At 33.8% G+C, this 23,780-nt stretch overlaps 1 protein-coding gene across 1 annotated transcript in view; it reads right to left on the bottom strand.

Moving 5' to 3' along the window:
* LOC105815265 (uncharacterized protein KIAA1109-like) overlaps nucleotides 1-23,780 on the bottom strand; it is a 155,863-nt gene that overhangs the window by 35,823 nt on the left and 96,260 nt on the right. Inside the window, 10 exon segments of the mRNA XM_012650412.1 lie at nucleotides 524-614; nucleotides 1,274-1,383; nucleotides 3,212-3,335; nucleotides 4,684-4,814; nucleotides 5,957-6,183; nucleotides 8,115-8,174; nucleotides 9,526-9,724; nucleotides 10,848-11,059; nucleotides 12,921-13,089; nucleotides 14,052-14,237. Coding sequence (XP_012505866.1) covers nucleotides 524-614; nucleotides 1,274-1,383; nucleotides 3,212-3,335; nucleotides 4,684-4,814; nucleotides 5,957-6,183; nucleotides 8,115-8,174; nucleotides 9,526-9,724; nucleotides 10,848-11,059; nucleotides 12,921-13,089; nucleotides 14,052-14,237 — 1,509 coding nt within the window.

The following is a 23,780-nucleotide window of genomic DNA, read 5'->3' as shown; positions in this document are numbered from 1 at the left end:
GTACTTCCCCATACTGTATTTTTCAACTTAATTAAAATAATAAGAAAATAAAAAAAAACTCATGAAAAATTAAAAAACAAGCAGTGGTTTAAAAGTAAACAAACATACAAAAAATTAAACAAACATTTTAATATAAATTTTAACATGCTATGAAATTAGAATACAACTTTGATTCTGGTTTCTGCTACTATCTATCTATATATTGAACTAAAAGACATGAATAAGTATAAATATTCTACATTTATATTTTGTGTGGATCCCCACTTGAAAGAAAAATTATTCAATAAAAACCTTTCTACCTAAGAGAAAGCAGTTACAGAGTCTTTATTGTGCATGTAAAACACAACACCTGCCACATGGCTCTCAGATGATCACATGAGGCAGGGCCCCAGTAGTTGGTAACATACAGTTTAACCATGACAATCTACTATTTCACTGTAGGCAAGAAACAGTATAATATCATAATTTTGTAATTTGTAAAAACTATTTAGTAATGCATATCTCTAAACAAATGATATCTTACTGTATCCTGGATATTAAAAGTTACTCTGGGTCCAGGAGATGCTGCATCCACACGGATTTCTGGGAGCTCTTCAGTTTCTCCTACTCGAGAACTGTAAGTAAAATATAAAGTTATAAAACATTAATATTGTCATTTAAAAAGTATTCCTGGACTTTATAAAAGTCTGATTAATGACATTAACATTCTATTTATAAATAATTTACCTTAACAAAGGATTGAACTTTGTGCATTCCATTTCTTAACCTTTAGCATCCCATAAAAAAGACTTAAATGTCTTCATTAACTCAAGATTTTTCTAAAACTAAGCCATATAAAAAAATTTATATGTCTTACTTTGTAGTGCTAATTTACTAATAAGACAGTATTTTACTTCAACAATACGTTAAATTTCCATATGCTAAATGTGTGTGCAATCATACCTTTTCTAAATAGACAAATTTAGAGCAGTAGCTACCAGTATACATATTTTCATTTCTTTGGATAGTCTGTACATTTACACATAAAACTTGTCTAAATAACAATGTACTTCATTACTAAAAAGAACGCACTGCATTGTGGTACAAATGTGATAAAGAAATTCCTCAAATAAATTTCTAAGTTTGATAATATCCACTATTATTGCTATTTTACTAATAAGGTCCATTTTTATTATCTTAATTTTATAATTAGAACATAATAAAAAAAGTAGTGGACCTTGGTAAAAGAGTCAGCAATTTTATTACTTGTTTCATTGGCTAAAATAAATATTACCTTGCCCTTTCCATTCGTTTAAGAGGTGGTCTTCCAGAAGCAGAAATGGTTTTTGATCGGCTATAACTTGGTTTGTAACCCAAACCCCACTTATCCTTTAGTGAAGCAGCCTAATGAAATGGGAGAGAAAAAAGGTGACTATAGTAGATTGTTTATTTTTGCAATATTTGATTTTAGATAAAAGAAAATTCTACTACTAAGTTATTTAGTTCTTCGCTAATTTCTTTTGTCAGAGTTTCGTATGTTTTTTTTTCTTTTTCTCAGTCTCTGTTCTCTTTGCTCTTCAGTTTTTGGGGTTTCTGTGATACATCCTCAAACTCAGAGATTCTTTCTTCAGCTGTGTCCAGTCTATTAATGAGCTCATCAAGTCATTCATTTCTGTCAGTGTTTTTGATCTCTAGCATTTCTTTTGGTTCTGTCTTAGGATTTCCATCTCTCTACTTACATTACCCAACTGTTCTTGCATGCTATCTACTTTATCTATTAGAACACTTAGCATATTAATCATAGTTGTTTTAAATTTCTGATCCAATAATTCCAACATCCCTACTATGTCTGGTTGATGCTCGTTCTGTCTCTTCAGATTGTATATTTTGCCTTTTGTATGCCTGGTAATTTTTTCTTGATAGACAGACATGACTTACCAGATCAAAGGAACTGCTGTAAATAAGCTTTTAGTGAGGTAATGGTAAGGTATCAGGAGAGGGGGAGTATTTTATAGTCCTCTGATTGGGTCTCAGTCTCTTAGTGAGCCTATGCCTCCACACTGCAAACTTCCTAAGTGTTTGTCAGGTTTTTCAGTACAAAAAAGAAATGAGCTATCAAGCCATCAAAAAGCATAGAAGGAACTCCAATGCATATTACTAAGTGAAAGAAGCCAATCTACATACTGTATGATTCCAACTGTATGACATTATGGAAAGGGAAAAATTACGGAGACAATAAAAAAATCAGTAATTGCCAGGGGATTGGGGATGAAAGGGATGAGTGGGCAGAGGACAAAGGATTTTTAGGGCAGTGAAACTACTCTGTTTGGTATTATAATGGTAGATACATGTCATTGTACATTTGTCCAAACCCAATGTATAACACCAAGAGTGAACCCTAATATAAATTATGGTCTCTGGATGATAATGATGTGTCAGTGTAGGACATGAGTAGTAACAAATGTACCACTCTGGTAGGGGATATTGACAATGGGGGAGGCTATGCATGTGTACTGGCAGAGGTTATATGGGGAATCTTTGTCCTGTTAATTTTGCTGTGAATCTAAAAATTGATTTTTACTAAAAAAAATTAATGAAGCAGAAAATGGGAAAAATGGTTTAAAAAAAAGTTTTCCACTACTAGACTCAAACTTTAGTGAGGGCAACTAAACCTGCAAAACATAAAGACAAAAATAAAGTTCTAAGTGTATACAGTGGCTGAAAGGTGAAATTCTGACCACGGAGAGTGGGTTAGGGGAAGAACGGACATCTCAAAAGATTTCAGAGTTCACATTTTTTTCAGAGTTCACATTAGAGACTAAAAAGCAAGTGTGATTTCATGAAAGGCAGACAAAACACAGTGACTAAGGGCATGGACTACAAGAGTCCCACTGCCTGGGTTTGAAACTTGGCTCCCCCAGGATTACTGGCCATATAATCTTGGTCAAATTACTTGACCTCTCTGTGTATCTGTTTCCTCATCTTTAAAATGGGAAAATAATACAAGCTGCCTCATAGGGGCACTGTGAAGATTTAATGGGTTGTTAAATGTAAAGTGCTTTAAACAGTGCCTGGTACATAGTAGATATGGTATGAAAAAAATTAGATGGTATTATCACCAGCTTTGGAAGAAAAAAGAGAACAAGATAAGCATCATCACAGATAAGTTTCATAAAGTAAAAAAATTTTAAAAAGTCTACTTTAATAAAATTCTTCTTAAACGTTTACTCACTCGCATACTGGATCTCCGTAATTTTTTACGAACATCTCTACGAATGTCATTCACAGCCACAGATTCTAACTGTTGGTAACGTTGAATTTCCTGGTTTATGGTTCCTTCACTTGCACCTAATTTTCTGGATGCAAAACAAATTATTGTAAAGAAGTAACGAAATAAGATTGATTTTTACTTGCTCCTTTTTAATTCTTTGACTTGTCAGAATACTAAACATTATATACGGACAGGCCAAAATCCTCTATAAGTTTAACCCTCATATCTGGCAAACTTAAAAAAAAAAACAAAACTAAATAACAAAAAAAACCCTCTCTCTAACGTTTGAGGAATGTTTCTTACCCATTACTGCATCAAGAGTTTCTTTGGCAATCTCATGAAAACCAAAGACTCACTCTGCAAAAAAATGTCTGTATGTAAAATTCTACATATAATAAAAGCCTCAGGTAAAATTTTGGACGAAGAGTATATTCTGCTTCAAGTTACTTTTTCCCTGGAGAACAAAACTCAAATTGTAATATAACTCAACAGGAAAATGTAAATCACAGTATGATAATTTACAGACAAAGTTTAGGCAAAACTAAAGCCTAAAAAGTCTTAGGCAAGTTTTATTGTACAAAATGTGTATATTTGTGTTATAGTCCTTGAATGTAAACACACACACACACACACACACACACAAACACACACAGAAAGGTGTAGATGTATGCAGATTAGAAAAGATGAAGCATGACCATTATCTTTTGAAAAAACAAAAATTTCAAAGTTTAGGAAGAAGAATGTTTATTCTTAGGAAGTATTAGTCAGTACTATGCAATGGGCAACAAATATAGAAAAAAAATTACTACCACCTACTATGCCCTCATGACTCACCCAACTCCCCACACCTCAGTTCTTGAGAAATACTAATATAGGTGGCAAATAAATAAATAAAAAGCATAAACTTTTAATTCAGACACAAGTTCAAATTGCAATTCTTTAACTTCTCTCAGCCAATTTTCTCATCAATAAACTTTGGATAATGCCTTCTAACCTCACAGAAATGTTATAAGGATTAAATTGAGATAACATATGTCAAATTCACACAATAGGTACTTAATGCTGTTTTCCTCCTCTAGAAAACTGCATTCCGGAAATACTAATGTTAGCAAAAGACTAATGCGTATATTTATATATGCATGTGAAGATATGTGTAAGTATACATATACATGTAGAGATAAATATGTATGATGTAAAATCATGTCATAACGTTCTCAGAAATAAGGAGTTGTGAAGAGCACTAGATGAAGATTTCAGGTCTATCTTTATCAGTAATGAAATGCATGATCTCAAATCAATTACTAAACTTCTCTGGACCCTGGTGATTATCACTGATAAATTAAAGGGTTTGTATTAGTCCAAATCATTTCCTCCACATTTAACATCCATGATTCCATTATTAGGGAACATTAAATTAAAATCACTATACATACTTAAGATCATCTATCACTTTGGCCTGTTCATTCAGTTCTCTGATATCCACTATGCGCTTCATAATTTTTCTTCCTCTAAGTTCTCCTGGCTGGCTAGAAGATGCTCCTTGTCTTCGATAATCTATAGCTTCCTGAAAAATTGAAATCATATCTGTCAATGCCATCATCACCCTCAGGTCACCCAGCAAATCTATACTATCACAAAATTAATACCTTAAATCAAAGTAAGCATGCAAGAATCAAGGTTATCTATATTAAGTAATATGATTGGAATTCCCCATTGATTCAAATCTCTTCATTCTCATAAGGTATCTACTGAGTTGCTACCTACATTTCCCCATGAGCGTGCTCTGCATGCTTTCAAATGGGACTGGCTAGACTGAGGGGAGCCCCACATCTCTGGGTCACACAGATACTCTGCAGGAACAGAATAGCGCTGATGTGGGGGCGTCAGGCCTAGTAGGTGATTTACAATTCGCTGCCCAAAGGTGAGCTTGTGGCCATCTCCACTTACTGAACTTCCATCTGAATTCTAAATAATAAACAGTAATATTAATTTTTAAAAAATTTCTGTCCAAGAACAAAACTATTTCATGGTACAACAGTTGAAAGAGGTTTAAAATAATTTTAAAAGATCAATACCAGAGTGAAAGCAAAACTTTTTGACTACTAAATAACTTTATATTATAGAATATATAGATGTATAGTATAGATGGAAATACATACTTTTAAAATGTATACTTTCATTTTGTGTGTGTACTTTTTTTTTGAGATTCATTTTTTAACATCTTTATTGAGATTTAATTCACATACCATAAAATTCAGCCATTTAAAATGTACAATTCAAGTCATTTCTAGTATACTCACGAAGTTATACAACCTTCATCACAATCTCATCTGGGAACATTTTCAACACCCAAAAAGAAACCTCATACGTATCAACAGTCTCTTCCCACTCTCCTCTCCTGCCCCACTTCCTACTCTCCCAGTCCTAGGCAACCACTAATCTACTTTCTCTCTAGATTTGCCTGCACTTCACTTTTAATATTACTACATTACCTACAGGTTACGGCACAAGTTGGACGACAGTCATTATGAAACACAGAATTTGATTAAAAAACAATATTATGAAATGTAGACACAGGGAACCACTACTCCCTTCCCCTTCCTCCACAAATAGCAAGTGTAATATATTAAATAACACTGAATTAATAATAACCCTGTCTCAGGGTAAAAGCCAGTCCTGAAAAATTCCAACAGTGAGTTTACTTACAGTATGGATAGTGGGAGACATAGTATCAACTTCATCTTCATCTGACAGGTCGGCTATGTTCACTGAATTTAAGTCAGCAATGTCATCTATGTCCTCCTCTCCTGTTAGTGTTGTGAGGGTATTGCCCAGAGCATTGAGCCTTTTGCCAATGTTAGGATCCATGTGGACGTCAATCCCACACATTTTCCACAATACATTGAGTGTCCAGGTTCCAGCACTACTACTTTCTGTTTAAATACAGAAGTGGCATTTTTGATAAGTCCTGAGATAGGAATTTAAATAATTCTACACTTACGTGATAAAGTGGATGATGATCATGTATATTAACTAATGTCTTCCACAGCTAGATTTGTCAGAAACATTAGACTATGGGATTGATTTTCCTATATGTATAGTGTGCATCTATTGTTTCCTCTGTACAGCACCCTTCTTTTTCCTTCAGATGCCTTCCCCTATGCCCAAGCTGATACATCATCCCACAGCTGTAGTAGGAATTGCCATGACCCTAGCTCATTAGACAGAATTAATTAGGTAACTGGTCCAGGTGAAGGTCAGAGCTAGAAAAATAAGGATCTTTCCCTGGACTCCAGAAAAGTTGGTCACTCTCTAATGACTGAGGATGGGGAAATGAGGCTTGTGAGCTCTTGGCAACCACGCTTCCTGCCATGTGTAAGGAAGAGGTCATCAGTTTTTTTAAAAAAATGAAGCAGTCACAGAGGAGCAAAGACAAAAGCTGGAAAGATCCTGGTGACAGTTGAGATCTTGATCCCAGCAGTTCCAAAGGCCTCTGAATTGACTAGGTTCTTTCTCTTTCCTGAAACAGCCATTCCTAAGTTTAATTTTAATCTGCAAATATCCTTTAATCCTTTTGGTTAAGCTGATTTGAGTGGATTGTTGTCACTTAAAAACAAGAGTCCGGACAAAGACTTTTATGTGACCTCTCTCCCAATATGTGTGTTTGCTTCAGTCATCACACTTTCCTTCTAACATTGCTGCTGGAAATTTCCTAACTTTTTCAGTTCTCTGTCAATGGGGACTACAGGCCTTGGTGCTTTCTGAGATAACTTACTTAGGATCAGCAGTGAGGCTAGGAAGATAATAGAAAACAGTAGAGAGAGCCTGTAAATCTACTAACCTTAATCAGTTTCTACCCCTCTCAACATTTTAAGAGCCCTTAAATAAGTATCTCTCTTTATAAGAGTGAAATAAAAATTTACATTCCACTATCATCTTAGTCAAGACAAGTTATTACTTCCACAGTTATGTTCTAACTAGTTTCCTCAGTTTTTTTATCCTTTAATTTTTGAAAGTGTCCCTTTGATAGCATCGCCATCTGCCTTCTTGTTCAAAATCATGCAGTGGCCTTCCCACTGCTCACCAAATCAAGTTTAAACTCCTTAATTTGGCATTTAACATTTTTCCCATCTTACTTTTCACATAACTCTCTGTTCCAGCCAAATTGGGCAATGCTAAGTAGACACTGTGCTTTAACATCATGTTTGATGTTATTCTCTCTGCCTGAATTTTCTTTGGCCCACAACTCCCAGTTTTTGCATAAGGAACATTTGCATCTCTGTTTAAATGCTTATTCTTCCATGAAATTTTCCCTGCTCCCAGTGTCCCATAGTTGGAAGTATTTCCCCCTCTTGTACATTCCAATAGCAACTGGAATTTTATATCTTATAGTACATATCATTTATTTCAATGTAATTTTGCTGCATATACCTTAACTATATAATCAAAATTTAAATGTATGGAAGATAGTATATTTTACTCATCTTCATCTTTCCCCAAACATTTTGCAGTGTATATTATACACACTAGGTGTCTAACTGAACAACTGTTAACTATTACAAAACAGTTTTTTTTATTTTAATAGATTTCGGAGGTACAAGTTGAATTCTGTTACATGTATATATGGTATAGTGGTGGAGTCTGGGCTTTTGGTGTACCCATCATTCGAGTAGTATACATTGTACCCCATCATCCCTCATCACCTCCCAGCCTCCCCCTTTGTGAGTTTCCATCACTCTGTGTGAAAAATAGTTTTTATTAGTGAACACCAGAATTAGCTTAGCTAAAAGATTCTTTTGCCACTAAATAAAGGCAGAATTCTATCTGATACACGTAACAAAAGTAATACTGAATGTGAACCTACCAGCTGCTGCTTGTCCTGTAGTCCGTGAACATACCTCATAGGTGCCATCTGGAACTACACCTGCACAAATATAACCCCAGCAATAGTTTTCAATAAAAATATTCTTGTGACTAAATATTGTACTCTAAAAGGAAGGATTCTGACTTTCCCGTGAAGAAGGTCACAAGACTCTCATGTGAGAGGTGCCCTCCCTATATAAATCCAGGGAAAAGCAGTATTCTTATCTCTGAAATGGAGGGGTGTTGAACAATGGCCTGAACAAACAGGCCTTGCTAAGTTTCTCCCAGTTTACTACCCTTGACTCAAACCCCTTTTTGTTCTCTTGAAGTTTTCCACAACTGTTTATTCTTCATCAAACCCAGTATAAAAACACTCAAGTTTAACCATTTCTTTGGGACTTCATTGTCTTATAAAAGTTCTCATGTCACATAAAACTTCTATTAAATAAGTCGGTATGCTTTTCTCCCATTAAGCTATCTTTTGTAAAAGGGATCCCACAGAGAATCTAAAAAGGTAGAAGGAAAAGATATTTTTCCTTCTCTACACATCAAAATCAAGAATTTCACCTATAATTTTATCAAAACATTGAATGTTAAAACTTCAGTTTTTGGTATAAAAACAATGAAAAGGTTTCCCATTCTTCAAAGAAAACCCAGATGGAAAGATTTCCCTCTAGTGGAGAGAGGAAAAAAATTGCATAAACAACAGCATAGCACCTTCTAAAATGTAATTAAGTATTACTTAATTTACAAGATTGGCTGAGGAATTTTAGTTCACAACCTTTTAATTCCTCAATTATAATTTTTATTCATTTTTAAGATTAATGATGCTTTACCAATTATGCTATTAATATTTAAAATATTAAAACAGAAACAAATAAACCCCTATACCTTCAAAATAGCATATAAACATAGCTTTAGTTATACCTAACACTGAGTATAATGGAATTGGAGGATTTCACATGTTACACTCTGTATTCCTACAAATTTGGACATGTGGATTTATTCATGTCAATATCAATTAAGGATGGAGTTTCTGGTCCTGGCTATTATACAACCTTTTCTGTGTTTTATAATGAATTGGATCTTAAGCAATTATCACTTTCTTTCAAGATCCCCATGGAACCAACATGTTTTATCTAGTCATTCATGGATCAGAGGAAAAATCAGGGAGTGAGCAAATCTTCAAATGTTATACCATCAAAAAGAATGCTTGGTTGGTTTACTTCCTAAAATTACTGAAAGCCGCAGTTTTTCACAAACATGTTTTGTTACCTTTAACTAGAAATAGCTCTTCTTTCTCAAAGTCTAAAAACACTCCTATATCTGAACATCCTTTAGTTTTACAAAGGAGACTTACTATATTACTTTTTAAAGTTCTAAACCTCATATAGAAAATAATGGATACTCACAGGCATTCATCACTAAATCCCCACGAATTTCTGGTTTCCAGTCATCCCATGATGTCTCAAAGCCATCAGCAAACCGGATACAAAAATTTTTGAAATGCCCTTTGCTAACCAGAGATTCTGAAGAGCAAGCAGTGATGAGAGTACTTTCAATGGTCAATACTAAAGCAGAACCAGTGTCCAGGTCTCCAGTGTGATTAGACTGCAAAATACATTAAAGAAGACATAAGATAAAAGGTGACAATTTTTTAAATTTAGAAATCCTCACTGGATTCATAGGAACAAAAATCTAGAAAAGATCAAGCCTAGAAATCTTCATTGAAAAGCAGCTTAGAAAGATAACTTCTAAAAATTGAATTACTCAAGTGAAATGCACTTGCCATGTGCATTTTTTTCTTACTTAATTTGCAAAGGGCTAATTATCTATTTTTCTATCTCAAGCCTCTCTTTTAGTGATGGGGAGCACTCCTGCTATGACACACCCTTGGTGTGTACAGCCTTCGTAAGCCCTATCCAGCACACCATTAAAAACTACCATATTTCATTTCCTGAAACACAAACATACCAATGTTGCCCATCCTCAACCCAAAGTTTTTCTTAACACCATCTTATCAAACAGAATTCTAAAAGATAAATTCATTCAATAATAGATTACAGGTTATTTAAAGTAAATTCTAACAGTAAAATATAGACCTCTGTATTTGACTATTGTAACTTTTGCTTCTTGGCCTGACAGGTGTTCACAGTACTTTTCTCTCTCATATGCACACGTACATGCAAATATATTTCTGAGACTTGTTTCTAAATTATGAAGAGAAATGCTTGCTTTATCCAGGTGTATTCATAACTTTGAAGTTTCATTAGCATTAAATATTACAGTTTAAAAGCATTTTGGAATCCCCTACTCTACTATAGATGACTTTATTAAATAGTATTTTTAAATATCCTTTTATTTCCATTTTATAAACAAGTCTATACCAAAGATTTCTTTGCTAAAAAACAAAAGATTCTGAAAACTAAGCTTATTTATTAAGGTAAAAAACAAGAATTATCAAATGGGTGTCAATCTTTTCACTATTCTGAAGCATATCAGAGTGTTTCAGAGAAAAGTCTCATGAGATTCAGATTTAACACACTATAGATGAATAATAGTTGAAGGAGTTCAATCTTACTTGCTATCTACTGAAGTCTACTAAACTTGCTATCTATTACATCATTATAAGCCATCATCCTGAAAAAAATTATTGTTATATTCTACATACTTAGAAATGGTCAAATAGAAATGCCTGGCTCTTAGTCCTGGAGTATGACTTGATTTTTTGTACCTGTGCAGTATTTGTGATAGGTAGGCAAATTCCCAGATCATTGACAGTGAGCTGGAGGAAAAGAGTCCCAAAGGCCTGGGCTGATGTTTGCTGGATGCCAGGTAGCATATCTACTACTTCCTTTGTAGCCATATGAATATCCTTATGTAAAGCCATTCGTTGTTCATTCCAATTGTCATAGGCAGCCTTATAATTCAGCCAAAACAGCACAGCTTTTGAAAATTAAGGCAGGGCAGAAAAAAAATTGAAATCAACACTGTAAATCTTTATGGTAAGTAAACTCAACAGCTGCAAAATCCTGTGGATTAATACAAATTACTCTCAGAAAACTGCCACATTAAAATTAGAAAGGATCTAAGAGGATATATAGTCAACATTTTTCATTAACAAATGAAAAAGTGAAAAAGAAAGCAGGCAGCTGAAAGAAAGAAGAAAATCCAGGCCCATTCCTTCATTCACTGACTTATTTGTGAAATGTCTATTATATGCTAGGCATTGCGATGGAATAACAAGCAAAAACAGATATGGTACTTGACCTTATCTGTAGAGCTTACTGTTTCTATTTTTAAAAATTCTTGAAAGAGAGGTACATAATGCTAGGAATATACATTAAAAGAATTTGATATAAAGAGAAAGGTCAAGGATGTCTGAGCTTATCAACAAGAAATAAATCTGAAGGAAAACCTTCATTTCACAGCAGTGCATAGATGGAGAAGCCTAAAAAAGAAATAAAGATGATGGGGCCACAGAAGCAGGAGGAAAAGGAAGTACGAGTTGGGCATCCCTACTTTGAAATGTGAAATCCAGAATGCTCCCAAATCGAAAACTTTTTGAGTGCTGACATGATGACGCCACAAGTGGAGAATTCCACACCTGACTTCATGTGACAGATAGCAGTCGAAAAGTAGTCAAAACTCTGTTTCATGCACAACATTATTAAAAATGTTGCATAAAATTATCTTCAGGCTATGTGTATAAGGTGTATATGAAACATAAATGAATTTCATGTTTAGACTTGGGTCTCATCCCCAATATATCTCATTATATATATATGCAAATATTCTAAAATCTGAAAAAAATCCAAAATCTGAAATGCTTCTAGTCCTGAGGATTTTGCTGGTGAAAGCTGATGACAAGTCAGCAAAATGAGAAATGAAAAACATGCACACAGGATTTGGCAAAATAAAATGTTATCTGTAACATTGCCAAATGGGTAATTTTCTAACAAACAGATCTTATTATTAATACCAGCTTATACCCTCACTGGTCGAAATCTTAAATGGTTTCAAAAATGGTTCATTACCTTTAAAGTACAATTCAAACATATTTGCCCAATCTACATTAATTAGATCCTGTCTACCTCTTCAGCCTGCTTTCCCATTATTTTCTTTTATGAAAGCTGTTACTATATTTTCTAAGACCTCTGTGATCACAGACACATTCACATTCTTTCTCATTTTGCAAATGTTTATTTAGTTCTTCCTGTGCGCCCAGGATTATTCTAGGCCCTAGGATACAAAGGTAAATAAGAGAAACTTTCATTTCCTTGTCTACCTGGTGAACTCTTAACTAAAATTTGAATGTGAAGAATTAGATTCTCCTTTTTAAAAGCACAGGCAAAGTTAGAGACTTCCTCAGATCCTAGAACATACATCTTTAACTCCATTTTATATTCTACTTTGGTCTCTTTTCCACTGGACTGAAAGTTCCTTGAGGGGAGGGATCCTGTTGTCCATTTTTAAATATTTACATTATAAATATTTATAGAACAAATGAACAAACATAGTGCCAAAATGCAAACAGGTACATTAGTTATCAAAACAAAAAAATAGAATTATAACTAAAAATTTTGAATCAGAAACTCTTATGTATCTATATAGAAAGCAAAATAACTTTAAAATGTAAAATAACTTTTAAAAATTGAAGGGAATAAGCAAAAACTTTTTTTTTTGGATGTCCACATTTCAGATTTAGGAGACATTTAGCTGTTAAGCATTTACACTGGTAAACTAGAGATGATTTATCTAGCATTACCAAAACATTTCTAAATCCTAGAAGATAGTTTAATCTTACCTCTATCAAAGGCCACAGGCTGTGCATAAACAATTGGTCTATTCAAAGTAATAAGCACGGCTTCCCTATCTGAAGAACCACTGATTTCTTCCCGGAGGGCATTTCTTAATCCTATTCTGGTTTTAAAATAGGCAACTTGATGAAAATCAGAACCAGCTTCCTCATAAACCTAAAATAAAATTTAAAGCTCAATAAAATCAAATAATGGAAAATATTTTAATAAAAAGCTAAATACCATTAATGATATTGTTCACCAAAAAAACTAAAATATATTCTTCTCAATTTTAATTGTTAATGATATATTCCTTATATTCGACACTTGAAATTAATATACAATATAAATAGCCTTGTAAAAGGTAAATATGAAGTCATAAATAAAGTTTATATAAAAGCTAGGAGGAGATTGAATGGCAATGTATTAAATGTTTCAAAAAAATTAGAACTTCTCAAAATGTGTTTCCATGAGAAGAAATTACTTTTTCTAGAAATGACAAGAAATTTTAGTTCACTTTTTTCCCCCACATAATATTTACTGTACCAATTCAATTTTGAAACTATGATTGGCATTATTGTACTTGGTTCTTCAAATCAAAGAGGGAAAAAAGGTTAAAATCTACATAATAATTTTTAGCAAAATAAAAACGAAACAAACTCCAATGAGCTGTAAAAGTTAATTTTTATAAAATAGAGAATTTGACTACCTATTGTCTATTTCTTTAACTTTATATATGTAACATTATCATACGCAAAACTTGCCAATATTCTATAGGGAAAGTATAAACTTAACATTTTAAGAACTGAGCAATGTTAGTACAAGGCATTGAAATAAAAAATAATGTTTAATAAAATAAAACAATTACAAGTAAAATATTTATGAAGATACTAGAGTTAAGTTTCATTGACTGTATTTGCACTAAACTATAACAATATGCTGCCATAATACTCAATGAACTGCCAAGGTAAAATTATGAAAGCTTTCTTAAATGAGTTTTCATTAGAATTTACAATCAGAAACTTTAGGAACTTAAACTAAATATTTTTGTAGATATAGTAATGCATAAGTTAAAGTAATTTAAATTGATATGCAAAATTTAAAACCACAGTTCTAATATCAATATATTCTATACTCACTTGATGTTTGACAATTTGTCCTAAAGCCAGATTTAAATCCACTTGGCATTTACCAAATAGTTTCAGATAGCTACTACTTCCTGGTGAAGCTTTGGTTTGAAGTCGGTTAGAAAGTTCCAGTTCAATCAATCCAGTTTCAAATCTCACAGCTCTCATTGATGGAGTAGTGGCCGTTACTTGAATACCCTAGCAAATTATACATTAGGAGGAAAAAATAATCGTAAATCAACAATATACACCCACTCAAATGCAATCTTTCAATATACAATAAATAAAACAGCTGTGTTTTAAAATACATACAGGCATACTTCAGAGATGAATGCAGGTTCAGTTGCAGACAACTGTAATGACGTGAGTATTGCAAAAAAGCAAGTCACACAAACTTTTTGGTTTCCTAGTGCATATAAAATGCTATGTTTACACTGTACTATTGTCTATTACATTGCCTATTAAGTGTGCAACAGCATTATGTCTAAAAAAACCAACATATATACCTTAATTAAAAAACACTTATTGCTAAAAAATGCTAACAATCATCTGAGCTTTTAGTGATTTGTAATCATTTATTCATTCATTCATTCATTTTAAGAGATAAGGTCTCACTCTGTCCCCCAGGCTGAAGCACACTGACACAATCTCAGCTCACTGTAACCTCAACCTCCTAGGCTCAAGAAATCCTCCTTCCTCAGGCTTCTGAACAGCTGGGACCACAGGCATGTGCCACCAAGCCCAGCTAATTTTTTTTTTTTTTATATATATTTTATAGAAACCAAGTCTTGCTATGCTGCTCAGGCTGGTCTTGAACTCCTGGCTTCAAGCGATCCTCCTGCCTTGGCCTCCCAAAGTGCTGAGATTACAGGTGTGAGCCACCATGCCCAGCCATGAGTTACGATCTTTTTGCTGGTAGAGGGTCTTGCCTTGATGTTGATGGCTGCTTACTGACCAGGGTGATGGCTACTGAAGGGTATGGTAGCTGTGGCAATTTCTTAAAATAAGACAACAGTGAAGCTCACCACTGATTGACTCTTCCTTTCATGAAAGATTTCTCTATTACACGCTATGCTGTTTGATAGCATTTTACCCACAGTAAAACTTCTTTCGAATTGGAGTCAATCCTCTCAAATCCTGTTGCTGTTTTATCAATTAGGTTTACGGAACATTGATTTCAACAATGTTCACAGCATCTTCAACAGGAGTAGATTCTATCTCAAGAAACCATTTTCTTTGCTTATCCATAAAAAGTAACACCTTATAAATTCAAGTTTTATCATGAGATTGTAGCAATTCAGTCCCATCTTCAGGTTCCTCTTTTAATTCTAGTTCTCTTGCTATTTCTACCGCATCTGCAGTTTCTTCCTCCACTAAAGTCTTGAACCCATCAAAGTCATCCACCAGAGTTAGAATCAACTTCTTCCAAACTCCTGGTAATGTTGGTATTTTTACCTCCTCCCATGAATCTTAATGGCATTTAGAATGGCGAGTCTTTTCTAGGTTTCTAATTTACTTTGTACAGGTCCATCAATCACTATTTATGGCTGCTATAGACTTATGAAATGTATTTCTTAAATAATATGACTTCAAAGTCAAAATTACTCCTTGATCCATGGGCTGCAGAATGGATATTGTGTTAGCAGGCATAAAAACAACATTAATCTCCTTGTATATCTCCATCAGAGCTCTTGGGTGATCAGTGCATTGTCAATGAGCAGTAATATTTTAAAAGAAATCTTTTCTTCTGAGTAGGTCTCAACAGTGGGCTTAGAATATTCAGTAAACCATGCTGTAAACACATGTGCTGTCATCTGGGCTTTGGTGTTCCATTTATAAAGCACAGGCAGAGTGGGTTTAGTATAATTCTTAAGGACCCTAGGATTTTCAGAATAGCACATGAGCATTGGCTTTAACTTAAAGTCACTAGCTGAGCTACCCCCCAGCAAGAGAGTTAGCCTGTCCTTTGAAGCTCTGAATCTAGGCATTGACTTCTCTTCTCTAGCTATGAAAGTCTTAAATGGCATCTTCTTCCAGTAAAAGGCTGTTTCGTTTACATTGAAAATCTATTGTTTAGTGTAGCCACCTTCATCAATGATCTTAACTAGATCTTCTGGATAACTTGACGCAGCTTCTCCATCAGCACTTGCTGCTTCACCTTGTACTTTTATGTTATGGAGATGGTTTCTTTCCTCAAACCTCATAAACTAACCTCTGCTAGTTTCTAACTTTTCTTCTGCAGCTTCCTCATCTCTCTCAGCCTATTCTATTATAGAATAGAATTGAAGAGAGTTAGGGTCTTGCTCTAGATGAGGCTTTGGCTCAAGGGAATGTTGTGGCTCGTCTGATCTTCTGTCCAAGCCAGAAAACTTTCTCCATATCAGCAATAAGGCTGTCTTGTTTTCTTATCATTTGTGGGTTCATGGGAGTGGCACTTTTAATTTTCTTCAAGAACTTTCCCTTTGCATTCACAACTTGGCTAACTGTTTGGCACAAGAGACCTACACTTCAGCCTATCTCAGCTTTTGACGTGACTTCCTCAGTAAGCTCAATCATTTCTATTAAGTAGCTTTTGATTTAAAATAAGAGACATGTGACAATATTTAACGATTAAATTTTCCATCTTCTATGGGTGAGTTCCTGGCACGCCAAAACAATTACAACAGTAACATCAAAGATGACTGATCACAGATCATCATAATAGATATAATAATATTGAAAAATTACCAGAATGTGACATAGAGACATAAAATAAGTACATGCTATTGGAAAAGTGGTGCCCACAGACTTGCTTGATGCAGGGTTGCCATAAACTTTTGATTTGTAAAAAACTCAATACCTGTGAAGTGCAATCAAGCAAAGCACAATAAAACAAAGTATGCCTGTATAGGATATATCTAATGAATTGATAAAACTGGCAACATTCTTTAATTTCTTATGTTAGTATGGCTTTCTTAGCTATTAAATTTCATTTCAATATTTCATATTTAAAATTTAGAGTGTTCCATGGGTTGAATGCAATAATTATAATTAAATAACTAGTTGGTAAGAATGATTTTTATTTTTATGAACATTAATGTCTTAACTATTGAAAATATTAAGGTTTCTATCAAAATATTACTGTTAATTAGACAAGTACGAAATATTTCTTGCAGAGTAAATTATAACAGCAATAATTGGAAAAAAACCAAAATTTCATAAGAAGGGAGTCGTTAAACTGTTATAACTGTATAACATATAACACAGATGTTCAATAAGATGATCTAAATATTCTGATATGGAGAGGTATCCATAGATTTTTGAAATGCATAAATATATGCATAAATAAAAATACTAATATAAAAAGTCCTGAAAAGGCCAGGCATGGTGGCTCATGCCTGTGATCCTAGCACGTTGGGAGGCTGAGGGTGAGAGGATCATTTGAGGCCAGAAGTTTGAGACCAGCCTGGGCAATAGTGAGACCCCATCTCTACAAAAAATTAAAAAAAAAAAAATTAACCAGGTATGGTGGTGCACGCCTGTAGTTCCAGCTACTCAGTAGACTGAGGCAAGAGGGTTGCTGGAGCCCATGATTTTGAGGTTGCTGTGAGCTATGATCATGCCACTGCACTCTAGCCCGAGCAATAGAGTGAGATCCTGTCTCAAAAAAAAAAGAAAGAAAGAAAAAAAGTCCTAAAAATAGTCAAACAGTTGTTTAAGCTTTTTCTCTGAGTAGATGGAGTTATAGTTCATTTTTATTTTGTCTGGTAATTTATGTATTATTAATATATGAATTTTCTATGACAAATGTATATTAATTGATTAGTAAAATGCTTCTATAAGTATCAATTATTATTTATGTTACCTTAAATTGCAAGTTCAGGGAATAGAGGAGAATTTTAGGCTTATCTCCATCTGCTGTTCCATCATGTTCATTCCAGAGAGGAATAGGCTGCTCCCCACCTAAAAAAAGTTAGATAATTGAGGGTTTGGGGCAATTTCTCTAAAAGGAAAAAAAAAAAAAATAACTATTTTGTGTATTAAAAAAAACCCTCACATGATACGTATTTTCTTTTTACTGACCATTAAGTCAGTCTTTAACAGAGCTCTTTAGCCAAGTTACATTTCAATGAGGCAGATGTATAGAAGACATTGTCTGCATGTATAGACATTTATTAAGAATAATTTAATAAGAACTAATTAAAACATTATACCCATAATTGAACCAAATGTGACTGTACATCTCAGAAAATACATATGAAGGAAAATAAACCAGATTAATTTCTTCAACTAACAATGTGAACTGTTTTTTATCTTTAGATGTGCTGTAAACAAAAAAGAATGAACAAAAAATAAAGGTGGAGAAATGAAAAATAAGGTAATACATGCCTAATAATAAAGAGTGTGACAATAAATGTTTGTCCTACAGATTAAAAAATATTAGGGGTAGGGAGCCCTAATAACGTTCCTATTAACAGAGCATTTTTCGCCCAAGCAATGTGGCATTCAGAAAATAATGTTCTAATATTTTAATATCTAACTTCTATTTGCACTTCTCTTTCTGTTGATCTGAAAATTTTTCTGTATGCTTATCTTTCAAATATTCTATCTTAAAATGATTAATTTTTTGTACATATGTGGAGTTTAGCATTACCCCAGGGAGTCTGTATAGGTAGGATGGGAATTTTTTTTTTTTCTATTAGGGGACCACTGATGTATCAAAAGAACTAATAACCAAATAAGTAAAAAGTAGCTTTTGTTTGTTTTGAGATAAAAATGAATCTTTTATGGGTTTCTGAAATGTAAACTAGAAGTCAAAATCTATTCAATTAGTATCATGACAGAAATTTATTTTGGTTTTCTACTAGAATAGAAAAAGAAAAAATGGGAAGAAAGGTATAGAAAGAGGCAGTGATTAACAGAAGGCACGTGCAAGGTAAGGCAGAGGAAACGTAGACAATGAAACATAACTTGGCCCAAAGAAAGAAAAAAGACATTTGTACATAAAGATGAATAAACACACAGGAAAGAGAAAGAAAGAATGATATGGATGATGAGATAGGGAGCAAAGTATTCAAGGTTTGTGGATCAAATTCCAGAACACATTACTAATCTCATGTTTTCAAAGATACCATGACATCATTTCTACTCTGAAGTATAGACTGAATTATATTCAAGAAAAAATATTATAAAGAATAATGTCTACATTTTGAGGATTTGTCAGAATATTGCTACTCAAAATTGTTTATGACTCTATGCCTACCCTGACACTTTCTAACAGGATGGGTGAAAGTAAGTCAGAAGAGTTCTTAGTTTCTCCCCTGGCTCTACAGGCAAGAGCATGGTTAAGAGTAACCATGAGATACAACAAACACATCATTATATTTGATCAGATGAGATCAAATAAGAGCTCCACTGATTCTTCTTTTGAAAGTTGGCCATCTCTTCTGTTTGACCAATTAAATAATGAATAACTAGGATTTTTTCTAAGTAATAAGAATAAAAATAAATATGAGGAAAATCTGAATCTGCTTATATGGTCTATCTATCCATCTAATCTTGGCTGCTTTTGTGTCAAGCAAATTTTATTTGAGATTATGGCATAAATATATAATTTTAAGTGCATCTTATCCATTATACTTGGTTAAGTTATTAACTTGTTTAGGCTATTATGAAACTATAGCTAGCCTGACAATTTTCTGAAAAACATTAGCATGACTTAACAAAGCCTGTGTTTAGGAAGTGTCGTTACACAGAGTCTTTCCCCAAGAGTTAAAGACTATACTGAGGTGTTTCTCTGGATTAGCCATCAGGCTGTTAATTCCTTGGGACTTCTTTGCTATCCTTCTTAATAAAATATGTTTCTGGCCCAATTCTAAGAAGGTAATCTCCTCATATGCTTTTCTCTATGATGGCTGTACATACTCAAAAATGGGTCTCTTCTGTTTGCTTGGTCAGTGATTACCTAGATCTTTCTGAAACCCAAGCACTCCTATAAGTCCTCCATGGACAAATAAGAAATGATTCTTTAGAAAAGCATCTTCCTGATGAACTTGATGATTGTTGTGAACATATGTCTTCCTATACAATAGAAAATGTCCTAACACTAAATGTAACATGAAGGAAAACCATGAAGAAGAATATAAGAAAAAATAAGGAAAATAACTACGAAGATTATGGGAGAATAGAGAGGCAATACAGAGATCAGAATACTGAGAAATTTGAGCAACAAGCGCTCAAAGCATTTCCTCTCAATATTCTGTTATGTTCTCTGGTCTTGAAAGAGTAACAGAACGCCTCTGCTCCATCAGGCCCCGTGGCCACCTAAATGCTAAGTAACTTACATTTCAGCCATTTTCTCAGGGTTCATGGCTGTCTCTGCAGTCAAGAAGAAATAGTTCAAGGAGCAGACCTAGCCACTAAATGACTTTGGCACTATAATCTGATCTCTTTGTTCTTCACAGTGATTAAAAAGTCTTCATGTTTAGAATATTTATTTCCAGTCCTCTTTTTCCATTTCATTCTCAAAGAACTTGGGATATACTTGTATCTCTTGCCTGCAATCTAAAGGTTAAAAAAAGCCTTTCTCTTCCATAAAAAGCACCTTAAGGGAGGCTTACAGTGACAATCCGATACTAAGAACTCTACAATGCCAGCTTTTTACCATGAGAAATAACAAGATTAATGTAAGAGTCTATTTTTTAATTATACATACATGGTAATAAAATATTCCTTAGAAATCATAAAAATTTACCAGCTTGATATATTCTTAACAACTTTCCTATCATAAACAATGTCCCAATGTAATTTTAATCAGGTAAATGGGCCACACCAAAACTTGTGTGTGTTCCATAAGTAGAGGCATCTTCAGTCTCAGAAAGTAGTTTTGCTATATATTTATCTCTTCCTTAATGGTTTCTAGTAAATCATTTGCAGAAAAACTCCATGGCTACCAATGATCTGACCTTCTGTGACCTGACTTGTTAAATTTTATAGTTCTGCTGGAGTTCTTCAATATGGTCATTAAGTAGCTTCCTGACCTCAGAACCAGCCCAGGAAAACTAGGGAAGCCTGTTGCTCACTTTGTGGCTACATAATTTAATTCCCTCATCCAATGAGCACTGTCTTCCTTCAGAGCCTTATCAAATACTGGTCCATATGCTCTGCCTACATCGTTGCTACCTCACCTTCTTTCTTGCCACGCTAGTCTTCATTCTTAAGGTTTTGGATACAAATTCCTCTGAGAAGCCTTTCTGATTCCTTAGACTAGTTTCTCCTACGACGCAGGATCACAGCACCCCATTCTTGCCATTCGCAGAACTCATCAAAATTGTAATTGAAAAACTAGATACTTAATAAATTTGTTAAATGGATACATTAACCCATGAGCATAAAGGAAACTTCTCTTGATGTCGATTCATACATTTGACTTAAACATTCTTTTAACATGATAGCATTCATACTGGAAATACTCAGCATTAAGAATTGTCACATAGAACTTGTTTTTCACACTGGTTCCTCTTATACTTTATCTCATGAATTAAAAATCAATTAAATTTTTTAAATCATACATATATTTCCTGATGAAGTATATAAATGACTAAGTAAGAATCTCAATTGCAATCTATTCTTGAGGCATAGCAAAAATATAATGAAGGTTGCTGTAGACAATTTACCATGTAGCCAGCATAGTCACCATCTGGTACAAAGGTTGAAATCTTAATAGTTACCTAAATGTTGTTCCCAAATCAAGAAGATTAGTTTGTTAATAGACATACTTTAAGCTTTTCTTTGTTGAGGGAAAAACACAAAGGAGCTTTTTGAAGTTTATGAATCTTAAATATGCATATTACACATGACAAAAATAAAGCAAAGACTATAGATAGGAAAGCCAGAAAAGGAATGCAGAGTTTTGCAGGAGTTACCTGACAATTATATCTAAATGCTATAATCAATACTCATACCACAAACACATGGGATGCGATGGAGTCAACGAGAATAAAAACCTACACCTATACTATAAGGCACCAGATCATCTTACCAGAAACTTTTTGTATTACTTCATTGACTTCCTTCATGAACACTTTCTGTACAAATACCAAGTGGTTCAGAAGATCAGTCGTGAGATTATGTTCAAAGGAACCAACCTGCCAAACAAAATTATATTAGATTAACACTATTGATTATATTAGTTTTACATCTTTTTCCTCAAATAAATCATCCAAAACTCTGAGGAAAAAGAGATAATTATCTATATACTATTTGAAGTTGATATACTGAAAAAGGGTTAAAAATACTTAAGAGTTCCTAATACTTTACTGGCCTGACACTGTTATGGGCCATTCCCCAAATATTTTTTTTTTTTTTTTTTTTACATAAAAGTAGTCAATAAGGTATGAGAAATCTTTCGAAGACAAATGGAAAATATACATGTAACCTGTTAATTTTGAAACTAAAATTTTGCCTAGATTAAAATTTATTTTTAATGATGACTTTTGTGGTCTTAGAATCATAGACAAGTATCATTATAAAGTAAAAACACATTTATTTACTCATTAAAATATATATTGACCATCTATTCTATGTACCATGCTAGGTGCTAAGGACATAGCTATGAATAAAAACAACAATCCCCAATCCCTAAGCCACAGCCTGGTACCAGTCCATGGCCTGTTAGGAATAGGGACATGCATCACCGCCTGAGCTGTGACCCCACACCCAGCCCAGTCCACCCCCGTCCATGGAAAAATTGTTTTCCATGAAACTGGTCCCTGGTACCAAAAAGGTTGGGGACCACAGCTCTACATAGATTTTTAGATTATCATTAATAATTATGTATACCTGAATGAATTACGTAAACTTGTAAAGGCTCAGTTTCCCTACTTATAAAATGAGAACAAATATTTCTACTCATAGGGTTCATTTAAGGACTATAGAAGTCAATGTGTATAAAGCACTTGACAAAAGTTAGCTGCTATTCGGTTTTTATAATCAAATGAACCATGAAAATATTGCAGAGATGGATGTTAAATACAATGTAAGGAATGTTAATTAAAAGATGACTAATATATATTTTAAAAAGCATGTTTAAATAAAACTATAGGGAGAAGGATAGGCAGGCAGGAACATAGATAGACAGACAGACAGACACACGTGCACACACACACCCTGATTTGGTTTAGCGTTCTTCTGTGGGAATAAATGATTTAATGCTTTTCCTTAAAAGTTTGGATCAGTACCTCTTTTAGTACACCTAAATCTTGAAGACTCCTAAATTACAAAGAATAAGAAAATTTAAAAGTAGACTTACTTCCGCCACACAACGGAGATAATTTCCCTGTAAATAGTAACCTTGTTTAGAAGGCAGTTCATCTATACTCCACACTTGATCTGAATAACTATCATGTTCTTCCATTATATATTTCCCTGACATAGTAACAGGAGGAAGGTTAAGACTGGCAGAAGGAGGAATGGTTGACATATCTGTGGCAGAAACTTTTGAAGTAAAACGCAGTCTGTGATTTGGCAGCTCAAATGTAAATCTTGTCTGTGCACCTGTAAGAAATAAAAAACATTATTGTCTATACAGATAGATGCTCATTCACTCATTCATTCCTCACTTTTTCCAAAAATGGTATGTAAGAAAGATGTATGGATATCCCAAAACTTACCTTAAAATTCTTAAGGTTTTGGATACAAATTCCTCTGAGAAGCCTTTCTGATTCCTTAGACTAGTTTCTCCTACGACGCAGGATCACAGCA

This window comes from Propithecus coquereli, unplaced genomic scaffold (genome assembly GCF_000956105.1).
Source record: "Propithecus coquereli isolate 6110/MARCELLA unplaced genomic scaffold, Pcoq_1.0 Scaffold323, whole genome shotgun sequence".
Taxonomy (NCBI): Eukaryota; Metazoa; Chordata; class Mammalia; order Primates; family Indriidae; genus Propithecus; species Propithecus coquereli.
Note: the sequence above shows the minus strand (reverse complement) of the source record. Positions and strands in the feature narration are given on the sequence as shown.